General features: G+C 41.5%; 1 protein-coding gene across 1 annotated transcript in view; it reads right to left on the bottom strand.

Annotated features, from left to right (window-relative positions):
• Positions 1 to 1,061: 1,061 nt before the first annotated feature.
• Positions 1,062 to 12,295, bottom strand: part of DUOX2 (dual oxidase 2) — a 30,649-nt gene continuing 19,415 nt past the window's right edge. Inside the window, exons 21-33 of the mRNA XM_088148181.1 lie at positions 11,980 to 12,049; positions 10,430 to 10,525; positions 8,918 to 9,096; positions 7,705 to 7,935; positions 6,360 to 6,459; positions 5,449 to 5,498; positions 4,771 to 4,898; positions 4,146 to 4,299; positions 3,514 to 3,746; positions 3,080 to 3,238; positions 2,342 to 2,497; positions 1,735 to 1,863; positions 1,062 to 1,184 (exon numbers count right to left, since the gene is read on the bottom strand). Coding sequence (XP_088004307.1) covers positions 1,062 to 1,184; positions 1,735 to 1,863; positions 2,342 to 2,497; positions 3,080 to 3,238; positions 3,514 to 3,746; positions 4,146 to 4,299; positions 4,771 to 4,898; positions 5,449 to 5,498; positions 6,360 to 6,459; positions 7,705 to 7,935; positions 8,918 to 9,096; positions 10,430 to 10,525; positions 11,980 to 12,049 — 1,808 coding nt within the window. The remainder of the gene's footprint in view (positions 1,185 to 1,734; positions 1,864 to 2,341; positions 2,498 to 3,079; positions 3,239 to 3,513; positions 3,747 to 4,145; positions 4,300 to 4,770; positions 4,899 to 5,448; positions 5,499 to 6,359; positions 6,460 to 7,704; positions 7,936 to 8,917; positions 9,097 to 10,429; positions 10,526 to 11,979; positions 12,050 to 12,295) is intronic.

Genomic DNA, 12,295 nt, shown 5'->3' with positions numbered 1-12,295 from the left:
AGGGTTAAACCTGGTTAGCACTTGGGTGGGAATCCACTAAACAACTCCAGGACTGCAAGCTAGGCTGGAAAGCTGAAAAACTTCCTGTAGAACAGTGTTTCTGGAAGCATCTTTACTCAGTGAAGCTACAAATGGTCCTCCATGGAGGAAGAAACACTGAAATCTCCCTGCAATCTAACTGGAGGCAAAAAAGTACAAGCTGTGCTCTGCAGTTGCCAACGGCAACAAGCCAGATAGGATGGGATGGTCCTGTGATATTCTTTATTTGACCCAGCATCTGGTCCCCCGAGATGAATGCTTCTATACAGGATTTTACACTCCACTATATTGGCTGATGTTCATAGTTATCTAGCTATCATGGTTAGTTCTCTGTGACCAATGCCACCTATAAAATCAGAGCCATCTATAAGATAAGCCTAACAGGTCCACCTATTAGAAAAAGTACAAGAAACTGTTTAGGCTTACTATAGTGAATGGTGAGGTTAAATTGCCTTAAAGGAAGAATAGCTCATCTCTGTCCAGTTTAGGAACTATAATTGTTGGAATGAATTAAGGAATGTTGAATAAATAATTGACAGTGAGTGCTACAAAGCTGTAATCTAGGGCTTTTTGGAAGATGTTTAGTCACCTGTTAATTCTGAACCAGTTTGCACTTGTAGTGAAAAGACTGTATTAGTGCCAATGATATCATATCACTTTGTTATGTAGTTGTTCAGATTATTCTTCTAGGATGTGCAGACTTCAGTTCTGCAAGGATCCACATGCTGGAATCAGGTTCCTAGTCCATTCTGAGGTTGGCCAAGCATCAGTTCTCAATTATCATTGTTAACTTATTTGAAATAGGCAGCCATACAAATTGAATAAATAAATAAACTATGAAACTTCAAGGGCATTAGAATTCTTGACAGGACAAAAAGTATAGCTTTCTGAAAATGCTGAAAGTAAGATATAAACTATCATCCAAGAATTCCTTCCTGGTTAAGATAAAGAAAGGAACACAGCCAATGGTGACCTCTGACCATATTCTCTCAAACAGCAACAGAGTCTTAGGAAAAAAAGAACTAAAAATTCTCATAGTGATGTATAAAGTAAGTTTGGTCCCTCTTGTTGATTTTCTGACATGCTTTCTCCACATTCTTTGTCATGCCAGGTGGGCCACAGCTGAAAACACCAATCTTCCGTACCTGAAAACAAGAACCAAAAAACTGCTCAGAATCAGAGAGATGCAAAAAAAAGAGGGGGGGGGAAATAATTTAACTCTCATCTGGCTCTAACATTTACAGCATTGTTTTAAAGCAACTTTAAGATGTGTGGACTTCAACTCCAGGAATTCCCTAGGCAGCATGATGGCTAGGGAATTCTGGGAGTTGAAGTCCACTCATCTTAAAGTTGCCAAGTGTGAAAAACACTGATCTAGAGGAATAAGATGGACAAGAAACCTTGGGGGAAATGAAACATTTGTCCAAAGTTCCCATCACATTTCTCATCTGACTTAAGTTGTAACTAGTTGTAAAGAGATGTAAAGATTCCCAAGGGCCTTCTCCTTCCTGCAATGTGTGTCAAATAATTTGAGCTGGGACAAGGCACCTTTGGGGGCTCCTCAAGAAGCACACCTACATAGCTGAGATTCCCTCTGTTCCATGCAAACATGTCTCTGCCTGCAATAGAACATCACTGAATGCACAGAAGTACAGTCTTCACCTCCTTCCCCAACCTGCAAAGGCTATCACTGACCTCAGGATGAACCTCTTGCAATGAGCAGAAAAAGGGGACAAATGGCGGTCGTCCAAAGTGGGTGATGGAACGCAGGCCTGTGAACAAGCTCCGGTTGAGGACCTTCTGGAAGTGACGTTCACAGATGTACTAGAAAGAGATCAATCAATCATCAGGACAGAGTTGTTGGGGATCTGGAGGAGAAGGAGCCTCTGTTCCACCAAGGAAGCAGCCACTAATCCAGTCACCCTGAAGTTTTGATTCTCTGTGTGGAACCAGACTCATGGGTACAGTCAGAAATGTTGGTCCCAAACTGAAAATGAGGGGACCGAGGATGAAAGGGAATGACTTGCTTAAAGGCACTCAATAATTTCATAGTCAAGATCAAGATGAGTTGGAGGCTTCCTGATTTGCCCAACCCTATCCCACCTTCATTTCTTAATTGCACAATTTTTAATTGTGTATACCCAATTCCTTTGGACTCATTGAAGAACTGGCAGATGCTCTTGGATAAGACTCAGTCACTAATAGCACTTCAAGTTAACAGATGAGAACGTAACCTCTTGAATATTATTTCCTGAAGGAGCCTAGATCTAGGGTCCTGAGTAAGCTGCATGTGGGGACTTACTAGCATGGTGGTGCGCAGGTCAAACTTCTCAGCCAGCTGGGTGATGTAGATGTGCACAGAGACCAAGTCACGTTGATCATTCTCCTCCACTTCTCGAATAATGTCAGCCACCCACTCAAACTGCCGCTGTGTCCGGGTCACCCAGATGAAGTAGATCTGGGAAGAATGAGAAAAAGGCTACAATGATTGCCAAAAGCTCTTTGTGCCTATAATGCCTATAATTTATCAATAGTGGAGTTGTTGTTCTTCCCAGGTTTTGTATCAGAATGTGAATTCTATTTTTTTAAAAAATCCAATGAAAATTTATACTCATTTTTCACACATATTCCTAATATGCCCCCCTACGTATATCATTTTGTCCACTTTGTAGACTTTTTGCAAACAATTGTCTCTAAGTTCTGCATGTTGTTTTAACATTAAATCTTATTTTGGAGTATGCTCTTTCCCCTAATGTGTGCTCTTTTGTATTTTTTAAAAAAATGGAGAGTTGCCTTATAGAAAAGTGGAAATATCATATGATAAGTACATTTTAGTTCAGATGTATGAGCCAGCAAAAGTCTTTCCCCATCTGTAGGTGTCAGGGATCTGAAACTAAGTACTCATAGATACCTCCACTATTTGCCTCAAGTAATGCAGTTCATTCTTAGAGAAGTCCTATCACCTGACATTATACCTACTGACACAATGGCAGATGAGTGATATAGCAGCCCAGCCATACCTCTGTTCTTCCAAACTCACCTTCTTGCACAGGATCCTGGAGCCAACTGAGGACTTGAAGACAAGGTCTTTAAGGATGGAGGCAAAGGGTGTCACTCCAATGCCACCACCCACCAGGACTGACACTTCAAATTTGTTCCATTCCTGGTGTCCCTCTCCAAATGGACCATCAAGATAGAGCTACAAAGAACCAAGAGTAAAGAATGATATTTGTTAGCTTGGACAATGGAGTTCAAATGGTTTCCACTGAGCTTGAATAGCAAGGGGTGAATTCTCCCCTATACATATATTTTTAAAGTAGTTACAGGGTTGGTGGAAAGGAAAGCAATGTCAATGTTGGAACCAGAAAAGTAATCTTATTCTTTAACATGTTCATCAGCCATATTTGTCTGCCGTGCATCCTCTACTAAAATCTGCACCAGGGAAAAGCAAAGCAAAGCAAAACCCAGCCTTACCTTGGGATATTTGCCAATTTCTGCTATGCTTTCTGGGGAGTAGAGTTCCCGCAGTCGAGTTGTCCAAGGTCCAGCTGCTCGGATGTGCAGACTTAGCAGGTCTTCATGGGGAGCAGATGTCAGAGTGAAAGGATGGTACTCAGTGGTCCCCAGGGACAAACATGCAATCCGCACCCATTGTCCAGACCTGTAGTCAAAGTCCTGGGGTCTCTGGAACTGGAGGTAGGTGACCCCTGAACCAAGGAAAAAGGACTTCCTAAGTGTTTGCTATGAAAGATCAAGCCAGCAATGCTATCTACAACTATCTTTGTACTAGCAAGTTACACATATGGCAGACTAGAGCTAGAGGGTTATCTTCAAGAAGGGACAGGCAGCAAAGACTGTGTTGGACCACCCAGATACTTTTCCAGGCCATACATGGCCTACAGGTCTTAGTAAGTCCCTTTAGATCAGCTTTCCTCAATGGGCATCCTTTAGATGCATGACCTTCAACTTCCATAATCCCCCAGGCTGCAGGACCATTCATAAGACTTCTGGAAGTTGAAGTCCACATGCTGGGAGGGTGCTCAGGTGGAAGATATTCTCCTTGATGCAGGGTGCAGGAGAAAGGAACTTGCAGGTAGCAATATTACCTGAAGGGAGGAGTTCAGCCTTAATGACGCTGATTTCTACCTTCTTCCTGCTAAGGCTGATGAGTTTGTCTGCTCCATAGATAAGAGCTGGGATAATGAAGTAAATATGAAAGCGGGGCTGTTGGATCAGAGCGTAGCTGCCATGGATGATAACCTGGAAATATATTACACATCAGTTTAGTCCATTATAATGAACAGAAAAGGAAAGTTCTTCTCTGATTGCAAAGACAAAGAGTGAAAGCATCTAAAGATAACATTCAGTTTGGAAGTCCTCAGGATCACATAAACCTTCTTCAAATTAAACTATATCAGTAGTCCCTCCAAAATGAATAGCAGCAACAACTCTTTCAGTTTCAATTCTTTTTCATCTCTATCTGGAGATAAGGCTCCTTTTGTATGCAAAACAGAAAGAGTTAAAGAATAAGATACAATACAATACAATACAATAAATACAATCCACTTCTCAAACACACCTTTGCAAACAGAGTAAATGGACCATTAAATCTGACTCAATTCTAATTTGGTTAACCAAGTCAGAGAGCAAAGGTTCATTGATCCTCAAAACTTCCTTCATCTGTGGACTATTCATATTTCTGAATTTTCACGAGCTTTAAGTATCATTTACCAGAATGTAGAGAACCACATAGAGATGATGGGTGATCCAGAATCCTTGGAAGCTGATTCGCCGGAAGTAGTGAGTGGCAAAGACATACATGATAGCGAGGATGACAAGTAATAGCACTCCAGTCATGCCTACAGAAGACCAGGAGGGGACAAGGGAACATCAACTGAAGTAAGAGAGCACATTATGTTGTCTTACTTCACCATTATCTTCATCTACTTCAGAGGTGGGCAACCTGAAGCCATAGCTTTCCATAGGGGGCAAGTGATGACACAGCATTGTGCAAATGACAGAAATACATAGTTTGTATCAGTTGTGCCATGACATCCTGCTACTTGTGTTACCCTCACGGCATAATCATAGCTTTTAACAGATGCCAGTGCCTGAAGTCCCAAAGTTCCATGCAACCCAATGTTATTCTTCAGAGCTGAGATAAGGACACCCTCAAAAGTTAATGTAAGCCCTAAAATGGGCTTAATGGACCAAACAGACAAAGAAAACACACAGTTCACACCCCCATCCTATCTCAGAGGGGAAAAAAAACCTTGCAAATTCAGCTTTAGACCACATAAATAATTTGGGTCTGGCCACTTGCATTATATCCCAGATCTTTATCAACCCCCCTCCCCCAAATGTTAACTGCAGTCTGGCCACCAAAAGCCTTTGCTATTTGATTCTTACCTGGTATTGTCTCAAAAAACCACCAGTAGTATTTGGGAGGAAATTGTGATCTGGAAATGAAAACACAACAGTGGTAGTTCTTAATAGAACAAGCCACGGTGTAACCTGGTTCATACCTTGTGCTAAACTGTAGTTGGTTTAACGATGCGTTTCTGAATAATGCAAATTGGCTGAATTCATCCAATCCACTACACCCAATCAAACTAATCCTATTAAGGCTTACACAATGCTTGAACCTAATCTCTATTATGTCTTGCTTTCCCTAGACTGAAATGGTTCTGTGTTAGATATTTCCTCCTTGCTATCTAGATCAGAAACAGTTAATCTAAGGAATAAGAATCCAAGAAATCTGGTTGGCTGTATTTATTAGGAGTAAAGTAAAAAAAATTACTACCCAAGAATTCCAGTAAGTATTCTACTTTCAAACAAGACACTTATATATAGATAACGTTAGGGCAGCAGAATTCTTGCCTTTGTTCTTTCTACATATAGGATCAGACCCCTGCTTTTTTTGTGAATGGTGGAGTCTTTTCTGTTTATAACTGTCAGCCCTCTTATCAAGAAGAGAAATAATTCTCACACTGAGCTTGTAAGTCAACACACATTGATTCCACATTCAGGACCTTGGACCTTCTCTATGTGTAGAGTTTAACTCCTAGAATTCTTAGGGATGACCACAGTATCTGGGGAATTCTGGGAGCTGAATTTACACAGTTGGGAAAAGCTCAGTTCCATCAAAGAAATGCTGAGTTTTCCTTACTGATAGGGCACAACTAGTTCCAAACTACACAGATGTCTGAAATTAAGTGTTTCCATTCTTTTCCAGCCCCCTGGAACTAGGCTATGCAAACTAATTCCTTTTTTTTTTTGCATTCTTAGGTTCATAAAGGGGAGAGAACATATCTACTCACCCATCATTCGTAAATACATGAGAGAAGAGACAGGACAAGATGCTGAGAGGTGTCACAGAAAAGATGTAGACATTCACAACATGGCCCAAAGTATGTAAAACTACAGGAAACACAAGACAGCGAGGTTAGATATCCGTGTCACTAAATTTAACTGCAATTTCAAATCTCTTACCCCTATCCAAATCCCCAGCCATGGAACTATGGGCCCTATAAAGCTATGAAAAGATTATTATGCCTAACAATAAAAAAATGAAAGATCAGTGTAATGAAATTGTTAGGATGCAAGCAATTAAATGTTTATGTCTCTTAACTGGGCAAAGTTCGAGTGTAACAAAACATACAAACACTCCACACCCATATTTGTATTTTTGTTACAGTTGTAATTTCCTTGATAAAAATGCTTAGAGGCTAGTCAACAGTGATTAGTGAGAGGGAGTGTAAGTTATTCTTTCTCAGCCCAGATTGCTAGACCATCCCCTAAATTGAAAGACCAGATTTTTCTGGAGTTGATTTCCACTGCTATTGTCAATTATTTTTCTTACACTTTTCTGGGTTGTGCATTTTCAAAATTCATGCAGCTGCAGTTGTGAGAAATTAGAGAGGAACTGATTTTTTAAAAGTTTCATCTGCATCATATTGAACAAAGAGTGCCTAGAGTTTCTAATTTCAACAATTCCTACCACTCCACTCCAAGCCAGCTCTAATTGCCTGCTTGTACCACATGCCATTATGAACCATCACAATGTTCTAATTTGACTATTCAAAGATTCAATCTGAAGAGTCTGCTTAAAGGTAATTTGATTCAATCAATCCTTCCAATAAAATCTCTGAACTGAGTTTCTGAATCAGTTTGATGCACTGAATTGAACCAAACGTTCCTGAATTGATCTGACAAATTGATACCCAGATGCCCCTTTTCTAACTACTATAAACAGTTTGTTCAAATTGAGTCAGGGATTACAATAAGATTGTAATTATCTGTTGAAAAGAAAGTCAGGTGTCATTTATATATTTCTTAACTTTAGTTCTCTTTTTCTTTTCTTGCACGTTTTTCCTCTCTTTTATTGGTGTTTTATTATATGAAAACTTAATAAATAGAAATAAAAAAATCCCAAACTGAGTCAAGCATTTGACTCAAACGGAATGATTTCATTTGATTATTCAGAATGACTTGAATCATCGCATCAAATCAATGATTCAAGTTAATTCAATTCATCAAGTGGGATTTGGAGTCATTTCCATACTCTGACTCTACTGTGATTGCTTTGGACAGGTGCAAGGGTTGTAAATGGGCTATTTTTGAACATGTAGTATGTCTACATTGTCCCTCCTCCCCCAAATCTACCTGAAAAGATCAAAGCTCCTGTTGCAATCCATCGATGGAAATCCACAGCAGAGTCAAAGGGGATGTAGCGATTGAAGAAAGTTTCTCGTAGGAATGTGATGAGGTTTCGGCACATGGTAAGTAAGATGAAGGAGTACATGAAGGAGATGCTGGCACCAGCCCCCCGAGAGATCATGATGCCCACAAAGGTGGTGTCAGCAATGCCAGTGGGTGGTGATGCAAATCCATAGTCTGTAAGCCAAGTGGATTGAGTGAGTTCCAGAAGCTGGACTTGTGACAAAGCCTCTAATAACTGGGATTACACCACTTTTTTCCTGGGCTGAGACTTGTTTGTGTCCTTCAGGTGGTGTCCAGCAGGCCAGGCCATGCTCCAAAAAGGAGGTAGACTCAGAATAAAGAGGGGAGTGGGAGCAGGTTCCAACCCAATTGGATCCAATGCCATGCCCCTTTCAATTGGAGGAATGTGAAATTAAATGGAGGAGGCACCATTCATGGGATTCCTCCCCATGTCCACCACCTCTGCCCCATAAAAATGACCATCCAGCAGATGCTTTGGGACAAGCTCTGGGGTCCTCATCCAAAGCTTTGGAAGAAGTCCACCCACAGGCCCGCAGCCACAAGATATGCCACTGTGCCTTCCATAACGACATCTCATCTCCAGCATGCTGAGATGATAAACACGCTTGCATGCCCTACAAGTAGCATGGCAGTGCAATACAATCTAAAGGGGTCAAAGGCACTAGGGAACACATAGCTATGAGTACAGATTTGGAGTTCACTTCCAGATCTCTACCTATGTGTCCCATGGGGAGGGGTTAGGTTACTATAAGATTGCAAGGAGGATACTCAGCCTTTTCTTGTTCAACAGCCTTGCCACTGAAGTTATGACTCAGCCCCTGTAGAACTGAGTCATTAAAGCAGTCACTATGAAAGCAATACAATACCAGGAAGTTTGGCAACCAACTTCCCTCATCGACCATTAGTACAGCTCTACTTGCAGCGAGAGTGTCTTGCTTTACACCGGCGTTAGTCTGTGCTGCAAGGAGATACGCACGTGGTACGCTTAGTGGTGGCTGCCACTGGTCGCCCGCCCCGGAGACGGGCCTCTCTCCTTCCTCACTGCATGAGGATGCAGAGTTCTGAATCAAGTTGGCTGCACCAGCATTTGAGCCGAGCAGCCATTTCGGTGGTGCTAGGTAGGCTGGTAACTCACAGTATGCCCTTTCTACAAAGACGCCAGCAGTGATGGCTGAGAATATCACCACACAGATAATGTGGCGCCGGTAGTTCTCAATGAACCGCTTGAACTGCTGGACCTTCTGGTGGACTTTGCTCCTCTGGTACCGCTCCCTCCGTGCTTCTGTGTAGAGATGAGGTTCTGGGAATGACAATCTGGAATAGGGGAAGTCATAGGTCAGGAGAACTTTTGCTACAAGGTGAAGACCTTTCTTTTTTTAAAAAAAAAATCTGCTCTACAACACCCCAAAAAGATTCCTGGGAAAGCTTCTGAGATCCATAATAGCAGAATTATTGTGTACAAAAATACATATGGCCCAAGCCAAAGCATATACCACCTGTACATTCATGTGGCATACGTGGAGCAAGGCAGGTTCTGATTGATGGCTAAGATACGTTTCCTAGCAGAAAAGGCTGTTCAGCAGTGGAACTCTGGGGGATAAAGTGGGGTCCCCTTCACTGGAGGTGTGCAACCACAGGTTGACAGCCATGTATTGCTGATCCTCTAATTTGGACACTGGCGCCAAGCAGGGAAACACTCAGTGGCTCCTTCTGACCCAACAATTTTTATCAATGCCAAAATGGCTGTCTTTTGGCATCTGGTTGTCCATGAGGTTAATACCATGTAGGAAGGAAGCTGATCTAAGTGTGCTTACCTCACCCTTTCCTGTCACCCTCCATGTGTTAAAAGGCAAGATCCCACAGGGGTGCCATCCTGGTATACTCATATGGGATTCCTCAATATTTCAGTGAGTGAGCCATCTTCAGGCATAGGGGGATCTACTTTGCTTTTTGCTAGAACCCTGAAACTAACATCCGGACCTCAAAAGAACCCCCAGACAAACCTTTGGAACAGGGAACAAGGGTATTTTTGAGCACATACAAACCCTAAGGATTTACCCACTTGGTTTTGTTTTCCCCATAAACTTTCTTCTGGTATACTCTGATAATTTTTTTTTCACCATAGCAACTTAAGCTGGTTTGGAGAAGCAAATCCAGTTGCTTCTACCCTAGTATTCTACACCTCTGGTTTTTAATTCGGGGTGGAATATCCAGAGGTGTTTGAGCCTCTTGAGGACATCTCTGAAGCCTGCATTTCCACTGCTCTCACGCCAATGACGTAGCTCTCGTGGGCTTTAATGATATATTAATTAAAAGTTTTAAGAACAATAATAACTACAACGAACTAATTTAGAACAGAAAAAGTGAAAAAGGAAGAAATACCATAAAAAGCTGAAAGTGCAATAAGAAATGAAAGTAGAATATATACCCAAACATAAACTCTACACAGATATTATTTCATTTCTACTTTTATGTGCCTAATAAGATCCAGTAGTTCACTGGAGCCTCCACCCTAAACTAGGAGTGGAGTATTATTATTATATTAGGAGAACGCTTATTAGGAGAATGCTGTGCAGTTAAGATGGACAGTTCATCCTTCAAGTTCAGAATGAGTACCTTTGATTCATAATGCACTTCACATGCTTACTTTTTGCAGGGCCTTTTCCGCAAGTCTTGCCCGACTCCCTCGCCAGGTAGCCAGTCTCCACCCTGAATCAGGGGATCCTCCCGGTTCAGGAATAAACTGTAAGGGAGCAGATCATCATCTTTTACAGAGAACACTCAGTCTGTGATCTTGGAAGCAAGCAAGATGTCCTGAGGGTTTGATCGTACCCAACTCTAAAAATTATAATGAAAAACGCCAGCCAGCCCTTTCTTTGGGATGTTTTGGCTTTAAACGTTCTAGGTCAGTGTTGTCCAAACTTGGCCACTTTAAGATGAGTGGACTTCAACTCCCAGAATTCCCCTGGGGAATTCTGGGAGTTGAAGTCCACTCATCTTAAAGTGGCCAAGTTTGGACAACACTGACCTAGGTAGATGACTTCCAGACAGCCCCCATTCTCAAGGGTGGAGCTCAAACTTGACTTTATTCGCTACATTTCAGTGGGAAGAACTCCTTTTCATAAGAATGTTGTTTTCCACCAATACTCCACCTGTATTGGCGGGGCCAGTCCTGATGACACTCAGTTCATTTTATTTTTGTGGTAGCACCTTGCATTTGGGACTGTGTGTATCCCATGAATAGCCTGACTTAAGTTGTTGAATGGTGCCCTTTCAAGTTACATCAAGTCATCCAAAGATTGTGGCACGTATTCCCAAAGTAGAATATCCAAGGCCAGCCAAGTTCATTTGGCATCTAAGGCACTTCCTTTCATCTCTGGCAAGAAAAACGCAGAATTTCTAAACCCTGCCTTTTCATGTCACAATCAGCGGCCTGAACCACCTGCCTTTCTGGGCCCAATGATATGGCCATCTGAAAGTAGATTTCATGATCTTTAAATGCTGTTCTCTAGGAAGGAAAAAAAACTATGCAAAGAAGATAAGGGTATGAAAACATTCCCTTCTGATGTGCTATTTCTGTAGGTGTAGGTAACCGTCATAATCATTCACAAGTGATCCTTCCTGAGGTTTTCAGGTTGGTTGTATTTCAACAATTGAAATGTGGAAGAACTTGACAGACTTGTTGAAAAAGTTGAAAAACTTTTACCTTAAGAAAGGTTATCAGACATAGGAACTTCTGGAACTCTAGCTCCAGAGCACCTTTAATGTTTAAACTTTAAACTGTAGCTCTACTACAATAGGGCATCTCTTTAAGCCTTTCCACACTTGGCCCTCTCCAAATGCCATCTTCACAGTTGATAGGGTTAAGCTTTCTTGTTATCTATTTTTTGTAAGCATGACAATATAAACCATTGAAAAATGAACGCCTAATTTGGCCCTTATGGTCTTCCATAATCATTAACATATTCTGATCCCCACTGTGTGAATATCAATTTCCATCGCATTACTGGTTACCTCATGACCATATGGGTTGGGCAGAGGATGGCAACTGTAAACATGCCGGGAGTCTTTGCAGAGAAACTCTGTGATTTGTGGTGGGGCAAAGTGAGACCTGGGTAGCATCTGAAATCAACACAGGCTTAGACAGGCTGCATGGAATGGAAGCATGAGAAGGTGAGTAACTGGGAGATGGCTTACTTGTTATCTCGATCCTTGTTAATGAAGGAAACACGATTTATTTCATTTTGTCTGAGTCTGTCTGGAACTCCTGTGAGGGAGACAGAAAAGAAAGTTACATCGGTGACCACCAAGGACCTAGTAGAGTTAGAGAATGGAGAAGAAAGATACTGATTGACTTTGTGGGCATCTTATGGCTTTCTTTCCCATAGCGACCCATGACAGAAAGAGAGAGAGGGAGGTACAATATAATAAAAATGAAAACATTTTTATTTAGCTGTTTAACCTTCCCACTTGCTGATTTATTATTTTTTTTTGTTTCCTGCTGGAGTGACTT

The sequence above is a fragment of the Python bivittatus genome, unplaced genomic scaffold (genome assembly GCF_059951505.1).
Source record: "Python bivittatus isolate LINGU-HERP-01145 unplaced genomic scaffold, Pbiv_v1 ctg000530_np1212, whole genome shotgun sequence".
NCBI lineage: Eukaryota > Metazoa > Chordata > Lepidosauria > Squamata > Pythonidae > Python > Python bivittatus.
The sequence above is the reverse complement of the archived record's forward strand: the minus strand, read 5'-3'. Positions and strand labels throughout refer to the sequence as shown.